An 18,416-nucleotide genomic window follows, 5' to 3' on the forward strand; every position below is an offset into this window, starting at 1 on the left:
TGTGTGGAGTATGTGTGGGGCCCTGGCCCTGCAGTCATGAGGGCTATATACTATACTGTACTGTACTGTATATATACCTCCAGAGGCCCCTATACTGCAGGTCTGGCCCAGGCTGCCTCTGGCTCGGAGTGACTTATTAAAGCAATGTTCTTTCCCCGCATACTGGCCTCATTAGGCCTTCTGCCCACCTCAGCACCTCACAGCACCTCACACTGCAGGATCATGGGCAATGGTGGGGGGGGGGGGACAAGGTTTGTTAAGGACAGAGGCTTTGCCTGCCCATGTGTGAACACAGAGCGCCGAGAGCTGCCTCTACACTCTACACTAAAGACACATGTGTCCTTCTCATTAATGATTAAGACTGTGTGACTGTTGGGCCACATGTTGTTATGTGGTGTACAGTTCACAGCACAGTGAGAGGTGTGGGGGCCAATGTCATCAAGAGCAGTACAGTACGCTGCACAGTGGAAGGCTATCCTGGGCTGACTCAGACTGTCTGTACAGCTCTGGGGGCCTTCTCTCTCTCTCTCTCTCTCTCTCTCTCTAATCTCTTTCTCTCTCTCTCTTCTCCACAGATGACAGAACAGAGGAAGAATAAACAGAGGCTGGGCTTCCTGGGGTCTTCTGGGGTCAACCACCACATTCCAGCTCACTGAGGGAGCTCCCTGCTCAGAGAAGACACCGCTGGGGCCACACACACACACATATAGAGACATGTGTACACACACACACACACACACACACATGTACACACACACACACACACACAATGTTATATCAGTTTGTAAGGGGCCAGTAATCACTGCTCCCACAAATATTTAGACAGTGCCTTGTATTCGATACAAACCGTGCCTTATGTGCGAGGATCCTCGCCCAGGGAATAGCATCCCACACTGACAGATATTAGTGATGATGCGCCTTAGGACATGAGCTGAGTGATTAAGTCTTGCACCAGTCCTGGTCTTCAATATGAGTTGTGAACGAGATGTACGGCACGCCACACATTCTCCAATGTAGTGTTACTATGGCAGGGTTAAGAACTGTGACCCTGCGGTCAGCCATGCTCTTCCCTCAGTATTCTCTGTCTGTCTGTCTGTCTGTCTCAGACAGACAGACAGACAGACAGACAGACAGAGACAGACAGACAGTCTGTCTGTCTGTCTGTCAATCAGACCACTGAGACTCTGGGCTGTTAGACTGGGCTAAGCTGCACACAGGCCAGGTGTTGGCTGTGATGGAGTTCTGTTAAAGTAGACAGAATGCTCCTTGAATTACTGATATGGCCTCTTGGGAAGGGGTGTTTGATGTTTTTGAAGGTGAAGTATTCTCCTCCCAATGTTTTTAGATTTATTTAGGTTTCAATGTGCCATGTCAACTGATGACCATAACTGGAGAATAAGTATTTCACTATTAAATAATAATATCAGTAAATAAGGGGAACTTTGCAAAACTCTTGCCTTAATGCTGCCTTACACTGTAACATAACTTCATGTTTAGATTCAAGCAACCCTTGGGACGGTGAGAATCAATGTTCTCAATAAAACACATGTTAACATGTTGATGTACATTGTAACTGGAGAAAGTGATTAGCCTGTGATGTTATTCTGCCTTTTCTCTAAGTGTCCTCCATGGTAATGCAATTACTGCACTGTGTTATGTGCCTTTCTACAGATATTGTACATAGTTTATAAATAACAAAACAATTATATAAAGATAATCTGTTGATCTTTGTGGAATTTACTTGAAAGGCCTTGTGAGTCTAATCCTATGTTGGTACAGAATATAGTAACAGTATGACTGGAGATAATGTGTTTGTCACATTATATACAGTAGATAACAGTGTGAAGATCATATTAACTTACTCATGTTAATAGAGTTATTTGATAATACCGTAATGTTGCTCAAAAAGGTATCTATTCATATTGTTGTCAGTTTCTACTGTTTTTTTTTTCTACTGTTTTTATCAGTTTTTAACTCAACAGTGTAAAGCCATCTCACTAGTTACATGGAATCCAAAAGTGTGTGTGTTAGAGTTTTAATCTTGCACAACCATTGAACAGAATATGAGAGTATGTAATATGTACTTCAGAGGAAATTGCCCTTTGAAACGTTCTATAAAAAGACAGTGTATTTTATGTTGCAAAGATGTTCTATTGTAATAAATCTGTGATAAAATAAGGCGTGATGATCACTGTGTCTGTCTATACCAGTCAGCAATCTCACTCACACACACACACACACACACACACACGTTTACTCACACTTGTATAGAACCACCCATGAAGAGGCCAGGGGTCTGAGACCCAGGAAAGGATCTCTAACCTGACCAACAGGGTTACAACAGTTGGGTTACATTCCACCATGGTCCCTGTCATTGTCAGTTATAGCACTTATCTGGTATTGAAGTAAGGCTCACAAATACACCATGTACTGTATTAGTGCTACACCAACCATTTTACTTACTTTATGTTGACAGCAGCTAAATAATTGTGCAATACTGTACACCAATGTGGACTTTGGATCAGTGTTATCATTAGTCATCTTCCCTCCACTGTAATTTAGAATAATCAGGTTTAGTGACCAATGAAGACATGCAGCACTGTATCTGACTAACTCACTTCACCTGAAAATGACTCACAAGAGGGGATCAGTTTCTACTTGGGTGGCAGTGGCACGTGTGAGGAAATTAATGAATACATGAGAGCCTTGGAATTTTTTCCCCGAAGTGTTTTTGAATACAAACCCTGTGATCCACCCACCATGGGGTCTAGATGAGGATGTCACCCCCCCCCCTTCCCGGATGGGCTTCAGATGGGGCTGTTTACGCTGGTGGGGCTGCAATTGCTCACGCCGCTTCTGTGACAACCGTTAAAATTAGCTGCATGCAGGGCTATAATAGCCCACAGCTGTCACTGTGTAGGCAGGAGAGGGAAAGTCCAGCATTTTTTAAATGCTTTGACTGGGAGGGGAGAGGATGGTGAGATCTGTCCTCCCTGTACCGTATATAGTGCATGGTTTTTATACATAGGATCCACTGCCTTGTGGAACTGTACCTGCTTCTGTTGGACAGGTCCTGTCACCAGTGGGGTAGTGGCGTAAAGTGATATGCTGTGTTCGGAAGAGGGCCGCACTGTCTGAGAAACGCATGCTATAATGAATAATCATCAAACAATCTGTTTGTGTGGGTGTGTGGGTGTGCCTGCGTGCACGTGTGTGTGTGTGTGTGTGGAGCTATGGGTGTGTCAGTTCTATTAACTAGTAGTGGGATGGGCAAGGTGATCCATTCATAGCTCTACTGTGAACACATTTTGTAAACGTGAGCTGTGAATTGCTTAATGTACACAACCTTAGACACAATTGGCTGTAGGCCGTCTTTGAATCTCTTGGCAATCCAATCAACAGCCCACGTGTCACGTCTGATTAGTTGGAGTGTGAACTCAGACGCACCCATAGAAGGACAATAAACACCTTGTGCAAAAAACACCCGTCTGTTGACATATTTGTGGGAGGCAGGTGTTCTACACGTGACTGGTACAGCAGCAGTAGGAAAGGTAGTTGGAAAGTGGTTTATATGAAAAACAAAACACATTTCCAAAGGCTCTGAGCAACTGATGGGTAATTTTGTTCTTACCAAATCAGGTATTTCTACTTCTTCCAAAATCCTTTGATAATCTTTGACAATTTCAGTTACAGTATATCACATGGATATCTTCTATCTCTGCACCCTCTAATCATGGTCACACCTCGATCCTTTGACTTTTTTGATTTTTGTGTCACTTCAAAGTGTTCTGCTCTCACTTTAAGTGAAGGTTGATCCAATACAATACCAATAAGGATATTGATCTTCTCTTCGATCCATTACAGTCATCTCCCCTCTCAAAGGTTCAGGATAAGTGCAGAGGACACACAATCAGATGTGATTCTGTTTTCTCTTCACTGATCTATTAGAACATTCTAGCAGGTGTTCATGATATCAAAAGAGGGAAAACTGATTTTGAGGAAAAGAACCCTATTTTCCGCCCTACTCGTGATGGACAGCATGTGATTTCCTGTGTGATGCAGTGGAGGCAGTGTGGTCACATGATGTGTAGCAGCAGCATCACAACACCATAGGGCGTACCAACAACACCACAAACATCAGGGCCTTCCGTTCCACACAACTTTATCACTTAATCTCATAACACGCTATGGAGCTGTGTGGTTTTTTATGTGTGGCTAAAAGTGACTGCTGCCATGTTTGTCCTCTGGTGGGGTTTGTTGGGAGAAAAGAAAGCCCTTGCAGTGATAGCATGAACAGACTTAACTACTTTATTTTTTCCTCGCAAGCAGTAAATTTTCAGTGATAGTTATGTGATGGCTCGCGGATAAAACACATGAATTTACATATGAGCACAGCTTGTGTGCAATCTATTTGCGAATTAGGTTAAGGAACAGCCGAGAGGGAAGTGCACACGAGACAAAGAATTAAAGTTTGATTCAAGTACTGTCAATGCTCTTTATTAGAAGTAATAGTACTGTATGGCCATGGTAAACGATTATAAAAGGTACACAATGACATTGGCAGTCGTTCTTTTTTTTATGTACATGTAAATTATTTGAAAAAGCTCATTACTAAAGCAGTCTTAAGGCCTCTGTTGAAGAGAAAACAGATTTCACCATTCTCACTCGAGCAGTTCTCTTCATTTATTATCCTAAAATAATCTACATATCTGTATTGCACAGTAATTACCATTTTGCCACCCACCACTCGTTCCCTGTAATTCCTCTCATTGGTTCTGCCTCATGCTTGTGTCTCTCATGCTGTTCTGGATGTGTCGTCATGGGCGACAGCTATCGACGCCTGACTCTAGAAGTGTTGATAAAAAATGTAGAAGGGGATTTTTATGGGGCATTATCTTTCTACATGAACCATATAAACACAGTTCCATTCTTCAGATGGCACAGTCCAGCTGCCCGTCTGAGTACCCCTTTGCCCCCCCCCCCCCCCCCCCCCACCCTCACCCCTTCCCCCCAGTGGCTGCAGCAGTGTGGTTTCTACTGGCTGCTTGTGTCGTGACTGTAGACCTCTGGCTTGGTATTCGCCTCCACATGCCACAGCTCAGCTCACTGGTTTTGTAGCTGTGTGAATTCAGCACAAGTCTGGGTCTAGTTTTAAAAGTTTTAAAAGTATGGCCATAGTACTGTATGAAGGCAATGTTTTTAGGGCAGATCATATCATATACACTGATGGCATTATACTACTGTATATAGCCCCAATTGCTACAGATATGTAACAGATTTGTATGGCTTTCACAAAATGGCAAATGATAAACAAAACTGTTTGTATTATTAATGATAATCAAAATTGGTGCTACTGTACATACAGTACACAATTGCAATAAACAAGTTCAAGATTCCCAAACTGTTCTATCATAACCCCTCTATGGATATAGTAAAACAGTTGAAAACAATCGCATTTGTACAGTCCAGAGAGAATGTTTTACAACCATAGCAAAGGGAAAACGTATCTTTGTGTGAATTCTGGTTTTGCATTGATTGCAGAATAATCAACGCTATTGTGGATTTTATACATTCCGAGGTAATAAGTAAATCAATATAGTAATTCTAAATATTGGATATTTTAAGTTATAGTTTTCTTAGAAAATTGTCAGGATGAATGGCAACACAATTGGTAGCAATTACAGTTGGAGTAAGAGGAGGAGTGTGAGGCTTTCTTCTTTTTTTATATTTTCTTCACCCGCCAGCCTGCACCTCGCCAAACAAGCTGTGTGTTTTTCTTTTTTGAACGAATTACAATGGAATCTTCATCCCCTGACAAAATGTTGAACAGCATGTTGCATCTTTCCAAAATAAACAGTTTGGTAATTTAGCGTTTTCCCCTCATCTACAGAAAAAGTCTGCTAGCATTGGCAACTTAAAGTAAAAAGTTGTCCATATGGTATATAAAAGCAAAAAGCCATTATAGAAAAAACACAACCACCCCAAAATGTAAATATGAGTTAAGAACAACCAAAACACACACTTATGCACACACACAAAAGTGTTTTGTGTTACACATGGGTTCGTTAGGGTAGAAAGATTAGAGACGTTGTGTTGCTCTACCCTCCATAGTGCCCACAGCGTTGACCCACTCTCCCATCACACCTTCTGCCAGTGTTGGGTGGAGGATGAACCCATCTGCAGGCCCGCGAAGAACACCTGGTACCTGTGCTTCCACATGATGAAGGCCCCCACGGCACACACCAGGGCCTGGATCAGGTTCAGGGCTATCTGAAGCAGGAAGTACAGCTTGAGCGTTCCGGTGATCTCGTCACAGTCGCTGACCCCTGCGTAGGTGAAGGTCCTGGCGATGGGGTCGACAGGATTCTTGTTGCACACACAGTCTTCGCCCACCTCGACGCATCTGAAGCTGTTCGTCTGGTTGTAGTGGTGGCCGGCGAAGGCCATGACCAGCACAGAGAGGACCAGGCCTATGGTGCACAGGATAAAGTACAGGAGCTGGAGGGGGGAGATGGGAGAGAACAGAGGGGACCCCGTTAGGAAAGCATGGATTCCAGGGTGGGGTAGGAGGAGTAACTCATTGGTCCAAAACTGGCCCGGAGGGGATCTGAAGGACAATGGGTTGTCACCACCAGGGGCAGAGGACTGCAGATTTCATTCAGTTCTCTAAGCTTTACTGAATGACTGACAGATAGAGAGTTATCTGGCTTTGGCCATCCAGTTACAGTATGCACGTTTCCCATTCTCTACCCAGATCAGTATTCATCCAAACAAGTTTAACTTTGACAATGATTATCTACAGTGTCTACACAGAGCACCCAGTAAATACCTGCAGATCCTGGCTACACTCCTGAGAACCTGAGACGGAGAGCAGGTGAGGAGGACTGCAGAGAGCAGACACTGTTCATATGAGAACCCCTGCAGCTGCTTCCCTCCCACCTTTTGTCCCCTTGCTGTGAGAGTACATATTGTGTAGACTGACTGACAGAGCCTTAAAATACAGCTGGTAATGTGCGACAGTGGCTTTGTGTGGTTTATGTAAATACACAATCCCAATAACACTAACCCTTCATCTAAATCCACAAGTTACATAACAGGCAGCCCTCATTCGACCCTGTATTTACTCTGTTACACGCTGCTTATGGCATTACACAAAACTTGATGGCTGCTTGATTTGAAACAGCATTTATGTTTAGTTCAAAACAGAGCTGTAACATCTGAAGAAATTATGTCCATTAGGAGATATAGTACAGCCTATCTCTTGCTACCAATAAAAACATGTCACAGAGCCTCATTACAAACCTTGAAGAACGGCTACATAGGGAAACTTTTTCAAACAGTGACTTTTTTTTTCAAATTACACTTTTTCAAATTTACATTTATCCCACTGTTGTCAGTGAATCCCATTTTCAGACCATACTTCTGAAATACTTGTTTATATAAGGGCCATAAGGGCCCCTAGAGAAAGTTAATCTGTGAACCTAATGTATGCTGCTCCTTAGGATCTCAGTCTAAACGCCAAACAGTGGTGGGCGGACTTTAATTGGTTGGAAATTCCAACCGCCTGCATTGTATGGCCAATTAAGTTACACGATCAAGTCACTTCCAATGACTGTGCTCATCCACCCATAGGCATCCTACCGAGCCCCTTGAACACAGGAATGCTGTGCGCTGAATTTCATTTCTCTGTTTACTGTAGCAGTATGCAGTATTGCATCCTTAGTGTAACCATACAACCATGACATGTCTGTTCTCCTACAGTACAGTATGTCAATGTCTGCATAGTAGCTTTTGCTGGTGTGATACATTCCCCCTACACATTACTGTAAATAAGATTAACTGACTGTAAGTACAACCTTTGTATGGTGGATGTGAATGAGACATGGGGCATGCATTTGATAATTAATGTGATGATTCTGCTTGAGAAACATGACACATTTGCAATTAGGGAGTGATTTGTATTAGACAGTATTGGTCTCCACTCAGTGTCAGGGTGCATTTCAGTCTCACCTTGGCAATGAATTGTATAGAAGTCCTTTCATCTGGTACATATGTGACACAGTACAGGATGAAGCCCAGCAAGGAGACCACACATAACTACAACAGAACAACACAGGAAAATATATTTTGGTTAAGTTAGATTCTCTGACTTTGAAACTTTATGGAAACCTCTTTTTAAATTGTTTTTATTTGTTGTCTGCCATTAGTAGGCAGAATCTATTTCAAACCATGCCCATCTGATAAGTGAATATTCATTTCAGGATTTGATCTGACTATATAAAATGTTGCCATGGCTGCCTAAGAAACATTTGTACACACACACACACACACACACACACACACACACACACACACACACACACACACACACACACACACACACACACACACACACACACACACACACACACACACACACAAGCAAACCTATCTAGTTTGCTGATCTAGAGGGCCTTTTCAATTCTGTGTTTTTGCCAAAGTTTTCATGAGTGTCCCTATTAATATTGTGCAATTCTGCATCAAGTTGTCATCTGATAACATTATCACGGCTATGGCAAATTAAATCGTTTTCCCCCTCTTTGCGATAACACACTCTCTCAGAGCGATCGGAGTCTTGTGACTAACGTGCAGCATCTAATTTAATTGTTTTTCCCAGGTTCTTAACCAGTCAGGATTCTCTGGAAGATTCTTGGTGACCTCAGTGTTTTTCACTCGGCTGAGTCTCGTGAGGATGTAACTCGGGATGTTCCAGTGTCCAGAGATGCTTCTGATTGCACACTGGCTACGTGACTACTCAAGAGTATAGTGAGCTGAAAAAAACATGTTTTTCCTGAACCAAAATGCAAACATGAAGTAGCCTAGCACATACTGTACAGTATGGCCAGAACTCTGATGCCATGACAAAACCATGTGAAATAACAACAAATCACTGCCATATGGCCTAGATTGAAAGACTGAAGTTTATGTAGGTTCAGGCAGGGTACTTTAAGGAGAAGGGCAGCTGGCCGTCACCTGATGATGACTTAATGATCATTAATAATGATAACAGGCTATCCTTGGGATCTGCAATGTAATAGGGGCCATACTGGTCCATTCTATACAGTATATCTATTTAAAGAGAAGACCTTCTGAGGAATTCTCTTCTATCCTTTTTCAGTAATGATATTTGCTTTATTTATCTTGAGACATTAAATGTTGGCTTCATTGAGGTAATAGGCAGTTGGCCCCATAACTTGGTTTGGCATCCAGGACTTGTTGTTGTTCTCCCCTCTGGGTAAGTACCTTTCTTTTTACACAGGCAAAGTCTTGCCATGGATACAATTGGGGAATAGTTTGAGACTCGCAGCGGCCCTCCTTAAGCCAGTTAACTGTTTCTAGAAGGGATAAATGTAATCAGCAGTGAGAGACTGATGGAGCAAATGTGAAAATGAAATTATGGTATTTGTGAGGCGTCAACATGTTGACATATAAAATGTCATCTAATGACCCACTTTTGTGAGATTGAGGCGGCTCACATGGTGGGCCCACCCTTTAGATGAGAACAAAATACATATTTAGCCTAATTGCAATTTCTCAAAAAATTTGTTATGTCATTGCCTGTCCAGACTAATGTTACTGTATATGAAACGGATGTATTATAACACACCATATTCCATGTCTAAAAAGGTTCACATGTGAAATCATTCTACACAAGGCACCAGAAATTGACCATGACTCATAGTGTCCATGTGCTGCTGTGTGTTTATTCCTGACTCATACAGGGTGGAGGAACTTTCCCATCGAAACAGTTAAGTTGAAAGACTATAGGATGAATCTAAAACCATCCGGTTTCCCGGATGGGGAAGTCAAGCTGATAAACACCTCATTGTTTTGGGTTCAGGTGGAGCTCATGTATGCAAATACCGCATGTGTATGTGAGAGAGAAAGAAAGACAACTGGGATGGAGATGTGACTATGCATGCAGTAAGAGCCAGATGGAAATGACAGGGATGAAGGTCCATGCAGAAGGATAGATGAGGGGGGCATGAGGACAACTAGGGCATAAGGACAACTTCTGCATGCAGACATGCAGTGAGATGTACTGTAGATGGACAAAGGGAGGAGAGAGTGAGGCAGAGGTCCATGCAGCTCTACATTAAAGGGAATGAGGTGGTATGATTGAGTGTCCATGCATGTAGATACAGCGGCAAGGGGTCCATGCTTACAGTGATCCCGGCCCAGTATGGGGTCTCCCTGGCCAGGAGCGAGGGGCTGATGGCCATCATGAGGAAGGCCACGGCAGCGATGGCGACCCCCAGCAGCAGCTGGAGCAGGGCGATGAGCAGGGGGAAGCGACAGCCACAGAACTTATGGGCGTCCTCTAGCGCTGGGCCTTCCTCTCTCCTGTCCTCACCCTTCTTCTCCTGGGCAGGGGACATGGCGCTCTTCTCCCACCCTCCAGACCCCTCCTTCTCTCCCATTCTCCTGTCCTCAGGTTAGAGTTTCTTCAGCTCTCCAGACGGCTGTTTTCTCTCTCTTTTCTCTCCCTTTTTCACTTAGGTTTGTTTGTCAGTCTCTTAACACTGTGCTGTGTGACATGGACTGTTCTGCCCTGCCCTACCCTGCTCCCTGCCTCGCCCCCTTCCATTCCCCTCCCAACCGAGGGCTCCTCTCACCAGAAGCCCAGCTCGGCTGATATTTGGAATCAGAGAAGGCTCTGAACTAATATGGAAAACATTTGGAGCAGATTCCTCGAGCAGCTCCAGCGCCACATATAGAGCAGCATACTGTGGAAGAACGGAAGAGGAGGGGAGGGGGGCCTGGTAAGGGAAGACACAAAGGGGGACTCCAACACACGACCAGAAACACAGTGAACAGAAAAAAGAAAGGAATAGAATGTTTATCTTAAAGCGGCAATCTGTAATTGGTACATCCATTTTTGCACATTTACATTTATGATATATATCCATTGATTCTTGAAGAGTAAAACGTATAAATGTCTCAAGAGTTTAGATCAACTGTCTTACCCCATCACAACCCAAAATATAAGCTTTGTTTACTCCATTGTTTGTGAACTTCAAAACAAGGTTAAAACTATAATGTTGATCTCATGGATGGTCAGTCCTTGCATCCATAGCTCTATCTATGAAATTGAGTGGTTACATTTCTTCAGCCCTATCCCTCAGTTGTTTACCAAAAACGTGGTGGGGAGCCTGGTTTGTTGTTGTTTAAATTACAGATTGCACCTTTAATGGAAATAAAAAGCAGCAGAAAAAAGCAGCAGATTGGCACAAAGAATGTCACGTCATTCTCGAAGGAGAGGGATTGGATGATTCTTGTCAACACTGTTACATGCACAGTGGGGCCAACTCCTGGAAGGCAGACCAAGTCACATGATTTAGTGGAAGAGGTAATGTGATCTTGTAACATGTGAGGGCATTACTGTAACGCTGATCTTCTATAAAAAAAAAAAGAAAAACATGAATTTGTCAATATTGTATTGTCTCTTGGGTAAGGAATGTGCAAGTGTCTTACTATAATGCAATGATTTCTGTTTCAGAAAGAACTAATACATATATACACAATAAACAACCCTAAATGTTTTAACATATGCTAAATGGTGTCATAGCATTGCTTATAAATCATGTGAAATACATTTCAAATATGGGGACAATCATTTCTTGACATCGGCTCCTGATAAGTGCACTTTGCAACATGGTTTTCAAGCTGGCTTACAAACTATTTTTTGGTTTCTATTGGGTCTTCCAGGGCACAAACACGGCTTCCCCACTGGTTGAACAGGAAAGTTGTCAACTGGTGTAGTGTGAGACAGACAATAGCCATGACATCGCTCTTGGCCTCCACTGAGTGAAACATACCGCTCATCTGTCACAACAGCCCCAGTCTGCAGTATGATGTTCTGTACCACTACATGAGAGCTCATCCAGTCTATCAGTCTAAAGAGGATCACCGACAAGAGTAGGAGGGCAGACCTAGGTGTTATCCTGAGTTTACCGTGGTCATTTATCATCATCATTTACCACTGTAAATATCACTGTGCCCTTTTCTCCAATCTGGTTAGCCTGAGACCATAAATATTTTCAAAAGACACTGAGTTAATACATTTTTGGTCCCTCTATGTGAGAACTATGTATTCACATAGTAATTATATCATAAGGATGTAAATACAGTGTAAGTGCACATTGTTACAGTACAGCCAGCCTTGTGTAGTTTGTTTATTGGATGAATGTTTAATGACACATTGATATGCTCACATTAATTATGCCTGACATCACTGCTGTTTCTGGAAACATACAACACAATAGTTGTGGATATTAACATGTTGTGCCTGCACAGCAGTTACTCTACACTGTATTTACCTGTGTTATTACTCTGTAATTAAATAGATTAAGTAACAATGAAGACAGAGACCAAGGAATGTAATATAAAATGTAAAAAGTTAATGTGTCAGCTAATTTACTAATTTTCTTTTAATTACCCCGAAATGTGCTAGCCAAGATCTTTGTTTCTCTTCCTAAATAATTTAGGTTAAATAGTCTAGTATGGGTTGTCTTATTAGTAAAACCTGTTTTAATAACCATGCATGCCACTTGTTAATCCTTTGTCTCTTCTCATATTGGTGATGTCAAAATAACTCAAATAATCATCAATTATTTTTACTTTTTGAATGCATCGCCTATTGTTGCACAGTGACACTCCGGCACACCACCGGTTCGATAAGGAACTGCGACGCACGTGTTTGAGCACACAGCCAGTGCCATGGTTACTGAAAACGCACCTCAGGGCGGCTGGCGGGGAGAGTGACTAACCGGCGCGAGAAGGGATGAGTAGCCTACCGTGCCCCAGGGAAGCGAAGAGAGTGACACACAGAGTGACACACACACGCACGCACGCACACACACACACACACACACACACACACACACACACACACACACACACACACACACACACACACACACACACACACACACACACACACCGCTATTTCAAAGGGGCCGTCCGCATTTACTTTACATTCACCTCCATGTGGTCATTGCGGATAAGAATGTGATAGAGCGGGCGTTAATTTTCCACTGTTTTTTTCTCGTCTAACTCATTGAATCCTAATATAAACAAACTTCGAATGGTTAATCGATTCAGTGGGTGTCTGAATTGCTAGCCTATATAGACAGCTCCCTGTAGTCTAAACCGAGACTCTCCGAAGGTTTTAATTACCGGACTTTGTGCTGGTGCAGTTTACACGTGAGTTGGAAGCTGTTCAGACCGGAGGTGCGCGTGCGCTCTCGCTATCGCACAAACGACTCGCAAAGTGGCAGTTCAGGAAACTAGACATCATTCTAAAGTGCAGCACTACCGGAGAACACTCACCGTGCAACATCTCCCTCAACCCTTTTGCTGGTCTTGGAATAACAAACATTCCCAAGCCAAATAGGAATACGAAGAGGAGAGAAATTATGGATGAAAGAATACCGCGTCTGCAGGACAGACAATTTATGGATCACGCAGATTTCTTAGGGTAGGCCTAATTATTACTTTTTTTTTCGGTTTTATGGGCTGTCAAACTCAGATGTTTTCCTTTTGTTATAACTATATGTAATTAACCCGACTTTTTTATATCAATTTCAGGGTGGAATATTCTTCACTCTACATGTGCAAATCGAAAAGAGGAATGAAGCGTGAGGATGGCAAGGTAGGTTACGCGCGGTTTTTTGTCCTGTTTTTGGCTTGATGTGTTGGTGCGTGATAAATGTCAAGTCATTATCACTATCTTGATTCTATGGCACATGTGGTGAAAATTGTACTGCTGGATATGCCTCATGTTTCGTGGTCTTCATAAACTGTATCTTATCGTCAGCAGGACGCCTACAAGTTACCACACAGATTGATAGAGAAGAAGAGGAGAGACAGAATCAATGAATGTATCGGGCAGCTGAAGGATTTGTTACCCGAACACTTGAAACTGACGGTAAGATCCATACATCTTAAAGTTATTAGGCTTACGTTTAACATTGATTCATATTTTGTTTTATGTTTTTAAAACAGTGAGTAATCAAACTTTTCAAATGTTTTTTTTTCCTCAGACACTTGGGCATTTGGAGAAAGCAGTGGTTCTGGAGTTAACGTTGAAGCATTTAAACGCTTTGACCGCGGTCACTGAGCAACAGCACCAGAAGATTATCGCTTTGCAGAATGGTAAATAGCATACACCTCGAATCTGAACGGCTATTGAGTTTACATTGGGCTGTAGCGCATGGGAATAATTCTGAATAGACTGTACGTTTGGGACACCTCCATAATGTCTTACATGGGTAAATGTGTGTATAGGTTTTGACTCTTTTCATGCATGTTTTCCAGGGGATAGATCAATGAAATCGTCCATTCACGCTGATTTGGATGCGTTCCACTCGGGGTTCCAAGCGTGTGCCAAAGAGGTCCTGCAGTATCTCAACAAGTTCGAGAACTGGACAGCTCGCGAGCAGAGGTGCACACAGATCATCAGCCACTTGCACAAAGTCTCGGCGCAGTTTCAGCCTGGCGCACCACTGCTCCAGCATCAGCTATCCGCTGGAGACGCACAGGAGCGCAATGGCCAAAAAGCAGACAGCCAAGCCAACTGTGTGCCGGTCATACAGAGGACCCAGCTCGGGGAGCTTAACGAGAATGACACAGACACAGATAGTGGATACGGGGGTGAGGCAGAAAAGAACGATGGCAAACTTGAGAAAGGATGTGACCACAGTAAAGAGCAAGGACCCAAGGCAGTAAAGATAAAGCAGGAGTTTGGAGATGATCGGGTTGCCAAAAAACCAAAGATGAACTGGGCTGGCAATGGCACAGCAGGCGCAGACGCGACCACCAGACCTGACCTGGCCTTTATGAACTCTCTAATGGGAATAACTGGCGTAGGACAGCAGACTCCCTTTTGCATGCCTTTCTACTTCATCAACCCCTCAGCGGCAGCGTCATACATGCCTTTATTCGATAAAAGTAACCTAGAGAAGTACGTGTACCCAGCCGCGGCGGCGCTCTCATCCCCCTTCCCCTGGCTATACCCCGGGCTCCCGGCACATGCATCGGCAGCTGCGGCCGCGGCTGCTGCAGCTGCTGCTTTCCCTAGTTTGTCTGCAGAGAAGAGCTCTGAATTCGGTAGCTCCTCTCGCTCCAAGGACTGTCCCTCTCACGACAGTGACGCGTCAAACGAGGCTGAGTCGGGCTCACCTGAGAGGGAGGAAAGTCCTGAGAATGATGATGACATAAGGGACCAGTCCCCAGAGAACGAAAATGATGGTACATAAACAGATGGCATTTCGCAATTTATGATCTTGCTTGTAAAAACTAGCTAATTTATCTGTGTATTTCTTTATTAAATGTGCATTCAGCATATTATCTTGTTTAGCATTTTCCGACAGCAGTCTGTTTTTACGTTATTATTTTCATATTTATATATATTTTTTATTGATAGTCAGTTGGATTTATGGTGTATCTTGGCGAGCCGGGGGAAAGTTGTGACAGTGTGTGCCTTTTGCACTTCATGCTAGATAAATAAATCTGAATGATTATCGACAATGATTGACACTAACAACCTACACGTCTGTTATTTTTTAATGTCTAGGGTATATTGTGCTGGAGTTAATGTTTTATTTGATACAACCTTTAAAACTGGCAACATCAGTGCCAAAAAAAAAAACGCTGAGGTGAATAAACAGCTTATCTTATCTATCTCAATCAGATATTAGTCACTTTGGATGTATGTTGCAACTGACCTCTGCCAAGGTTATCATTATTGCTGACTTTGACTGTATATCATTAACTTGTTTGATATGGTTTGTTTCATTTCCATGTACGATTCATTTCCATGTACAAATGCACTAAATGGGCCTATGTATAAAGTGCTTGCAAAAGTTACCTGCATACCTCAACCACATATTTGCGCCCTGGGTAATTGGGAAACGATGTATGGATGATAGATGTTCCTTTGGAGAGGAATGGTGTCATTCAATTCTCACCTTACATACACATTTGTATCTGGAGAAATTATGAGAGTAGACATTGTTGTCTCCCTTCTACTCCATGCCAACACATTCACAGATCTGGTTTTGTTTTGGCTATTTATCCTTTTTTTCAATCACCCCCTGTATTGCTAACGTTTTTAAATATTAATAATGTTTGACATGTTAAAAGGAAAGCACTTCTTATGGAGAGACTGCTTGACCAGCATCAGGATATCTGACTATTATGTCCCTAATTGATAGGCATCTCTGCACACAATGAGATGCAAGTAACCTGTACCTCCAGCAAAATGATACTATGATAGCACCTTAGAGAACTTTGATATTGAATGTAACTACCTGTGTTTTTCTTAGCTATGGAAGTTTGTATGTAGGATGATAGAAGTTATAGTTCTTTACTCTTTGAGAGGTAAAGTGCACTTTTCTCTGCCTTTGGAAATTCCCAACACTCACTTTACAATTATTTAGTCATTCACTGTATTTTCTGCTATATTTTCTTAGAAATCACCAAACTAGAGGGCAGAACACCTACTTTGAACTGTATGGTATGTGTATGTGTTTGAATGACCAGATCCTATAGATACTGAAACAGCATTTCACTCTGTGTCACATCTAACACATACACAAACTGGCATTTAGGATACTGTAGGCGCAGAGGAAACATTGGTCCTGCAACCAACTGTTTTGACCGAGGTCCTTTTAGGATTTGTACAATCCTTGTTTGTTTTTCTACGAGATTAATTCCTGCAAGTGTGATGTTTATTATGTGTTTTGAGTTCCTTGTGCGAGTGAATAGAAAGAGATAATTTGCTTTTTATTTAGCATACCCTGTATTCCTTTTTAGCTTCTGTTCAGCTGCTCTTGCCTCAAATCTCCTGTTTTCAAATGTCATAAAAAGTGGCATGTGTGTGTGTAAATAGTTTTGTGAATATAATATGGAATATATGTCTGATGTCAATGTTGTAGAAGAAATCTATGGATTTTTTTTTTAAAGATTTACCTGAGCAACTGTTGCACATTTCGTTAATGCTTTACACATGCTGTTCTAAATTATTGCTGAAAGTTGTAAAATAAATATCTGAACAAAAACTACTCTGAAGTCTCATCATTTATTTAAAGGTGCAATATGTCAACATTCAAGCTGTCTAATGGTTGTAATGACTACGTTTAAACAGTAGCGATCAGGGAATGACATCCCTTGAAAGAAATATTTCATTTACCAACACTGTTTTGGTCCTGAAAAGCACTTTCTAAAATCGAGTAACTAGGGGCGACACAGGTTTGTTTACAGTTGGCCTGGGGTGTTCTAGGGGAGTGGGCTCACCGATTTGTGGCTTTCTGTCTCTGGTGACTGCCTCTTCAAATCGAGTGTGTATGCAGAAACACAGCTAACAGCTAATGTCCAACACTGCAAGTCCATTTCAGCGGGTTATATTCTTATTAGGCAGGATATTGTTGTTAAACATCGAGCTGTATTTCGCCTCGGTGGCCAGAGAGGGCAGATTTACAACAGACTTACGCACAGCTCCTTAACACAAAATGGATTTGGCCCATATTACTGTAAATATGTACAGATTTAGTTGATAGAGACCATGTGCATGCAGAGCATATTTCAGGCTCATTGATTTGCAGACATTATCTATTCATTATCTATTCAGCCTTACTTACATTCCTATCGGGACAGATACAGGTAAACACATTGAATTACAGTAACAAGGGTAAAATGCATTGTACCCTAACGCTTTAGATTGCACTAGTATCCAGAATTTGTCTTGACAATGCAGGACATTATACTACTACTTATTTGACTTTAGTCACACTATTGACCAACCCTTTGTTCCCTTACTGTAATAGGCTTCTAACCAGGAATGTACAGTAAGCTAAGGCTTAAAGCCAGTGTCATGTGATAAGAGAATGATGAAGTTCTTACACTCACTCTGCACAGGCTGGTGCAAAACAGGGGGACTTTTCCCCCAATTTGTGTGTTTTGTGTTTTGGTGTTTTGAAAATCAGCCTCAGTCCCAGTACTGTCTGTTGTTTCCACACGTAGTTGAATATCTGACTTGATATCTAAATAACTTGGGTATTGTCAACACATACATAATTATACATTTGTTTGTATGTATGCAATTATGCAACTTTCAGTATTATGAAATGCAGTGCAACCTCAGTGCAAGTGGTATTAAATTAAAAATTAGTTCCGCTATTTTGATGACTAAGGAGCTGAATTCCAGTAAGATCTAACTTCTATTTCTGTCAAGGTCACTGAAGCACAGACACTGCCTCGGGGTTTCCCCTGCATCACAAAATGCCCTGCATAGTAATGGAGAATAGTCTCTTCACATATTCTCAGCAGCAGCATTGGCACAGCCTGCTCAGAAAACACTCTGCTTTCTTCAACTT

At 42.3% G+C, this 18,416-nt stretch overlaps 3 protein-coding genes across 6 annotated transcripts in view; 2 read left to right on the forward strand and 1 right to left on the reverse strand.

Moving 5' to 3' along the window:
- itpr2 (inositol 1,4,5-trisphosphate receptor, type 2) overlaps positions 1-2,172 on the forward strand; it is a 49,746-nt gene extending 47,574 nt beyond the window's left edge. For all 4 annotated transcript variants that reach the window (XM_083666812.1, XM_083666814.1, XM_083666813.1 and 1 more), the window contains exon 56: positions 576-2,172. In XM_083666812.1, coding sequence (XP_083522938.1) covers positions 576-656 — 81 coding nt within the window. In that variant the 3' untranslated portion in view covers positions 657-2,172. The remainder of the gene's footprint in view (positions 1-575) is intronic.
- Positions 2,173-4,990: 2,818 nt separating this feature from the next.
- Positions 4,991-10,554, reverse strand: sspn (sarcospan (Kras oncogene-associated gene)). The gene is made up of 3 exons (XM_083666670.1): positions 10,206-10,554; positions 8,011-8,097; positions 4,991-6,498 (listed from the first exon to the last, which is right to left on the reverse strand). Exons 1-3 carry the CDS (start codon positions 10,458-10,460, stop codon positions 6,139-6,141), a joined length of 702 nt encoding a protein of 233 aa, XP_083522796.1. The 5' UTR covers positions 10,461-10,554; the 3' UTR covers positions 4,991-6,138.
- A 2,836-nt stretch (positions 10,555-13,390) lies between these two features.
- bhlhe41 (basic helix-loop-helix family, member e41) lies at positions 13,391-17,013 on the forward strand. Its single transcript, XM_083666643.1, has 5 exons — positions 13,391-13,519; positions 13,630-13,693; positions 13,862-13,969; positions 14,085-14,196; positions 14,359-17,013. The coding sequence occupies exons 1-5, from the start codon at positions 13,458-13,460 to the stop codon at positions 15,297-15,299; spliced, it is 1,287 nt and encodes a 428-aa protein (XP_083522769.1). The 5' UTR covers positions 13,391-13,457; the 3' UTR covers positions 15,300-17,013.
- The last annotated feature ends 1,403 nt before the right edge of the window (positions 17,014-18,416 follow it).

The sequence above is a fragment of the Argentina silus genome, assembly GCF_951799395.1.
Source record: "Argentina silus genome assembly, chromosome: 3".
Classification (NCBI taxonomy): Eukaryota; Metazoa; Chordata; class Actinopteri; order Argentiniformes; family Argentinidae; genus Argentina; species Argentina silus.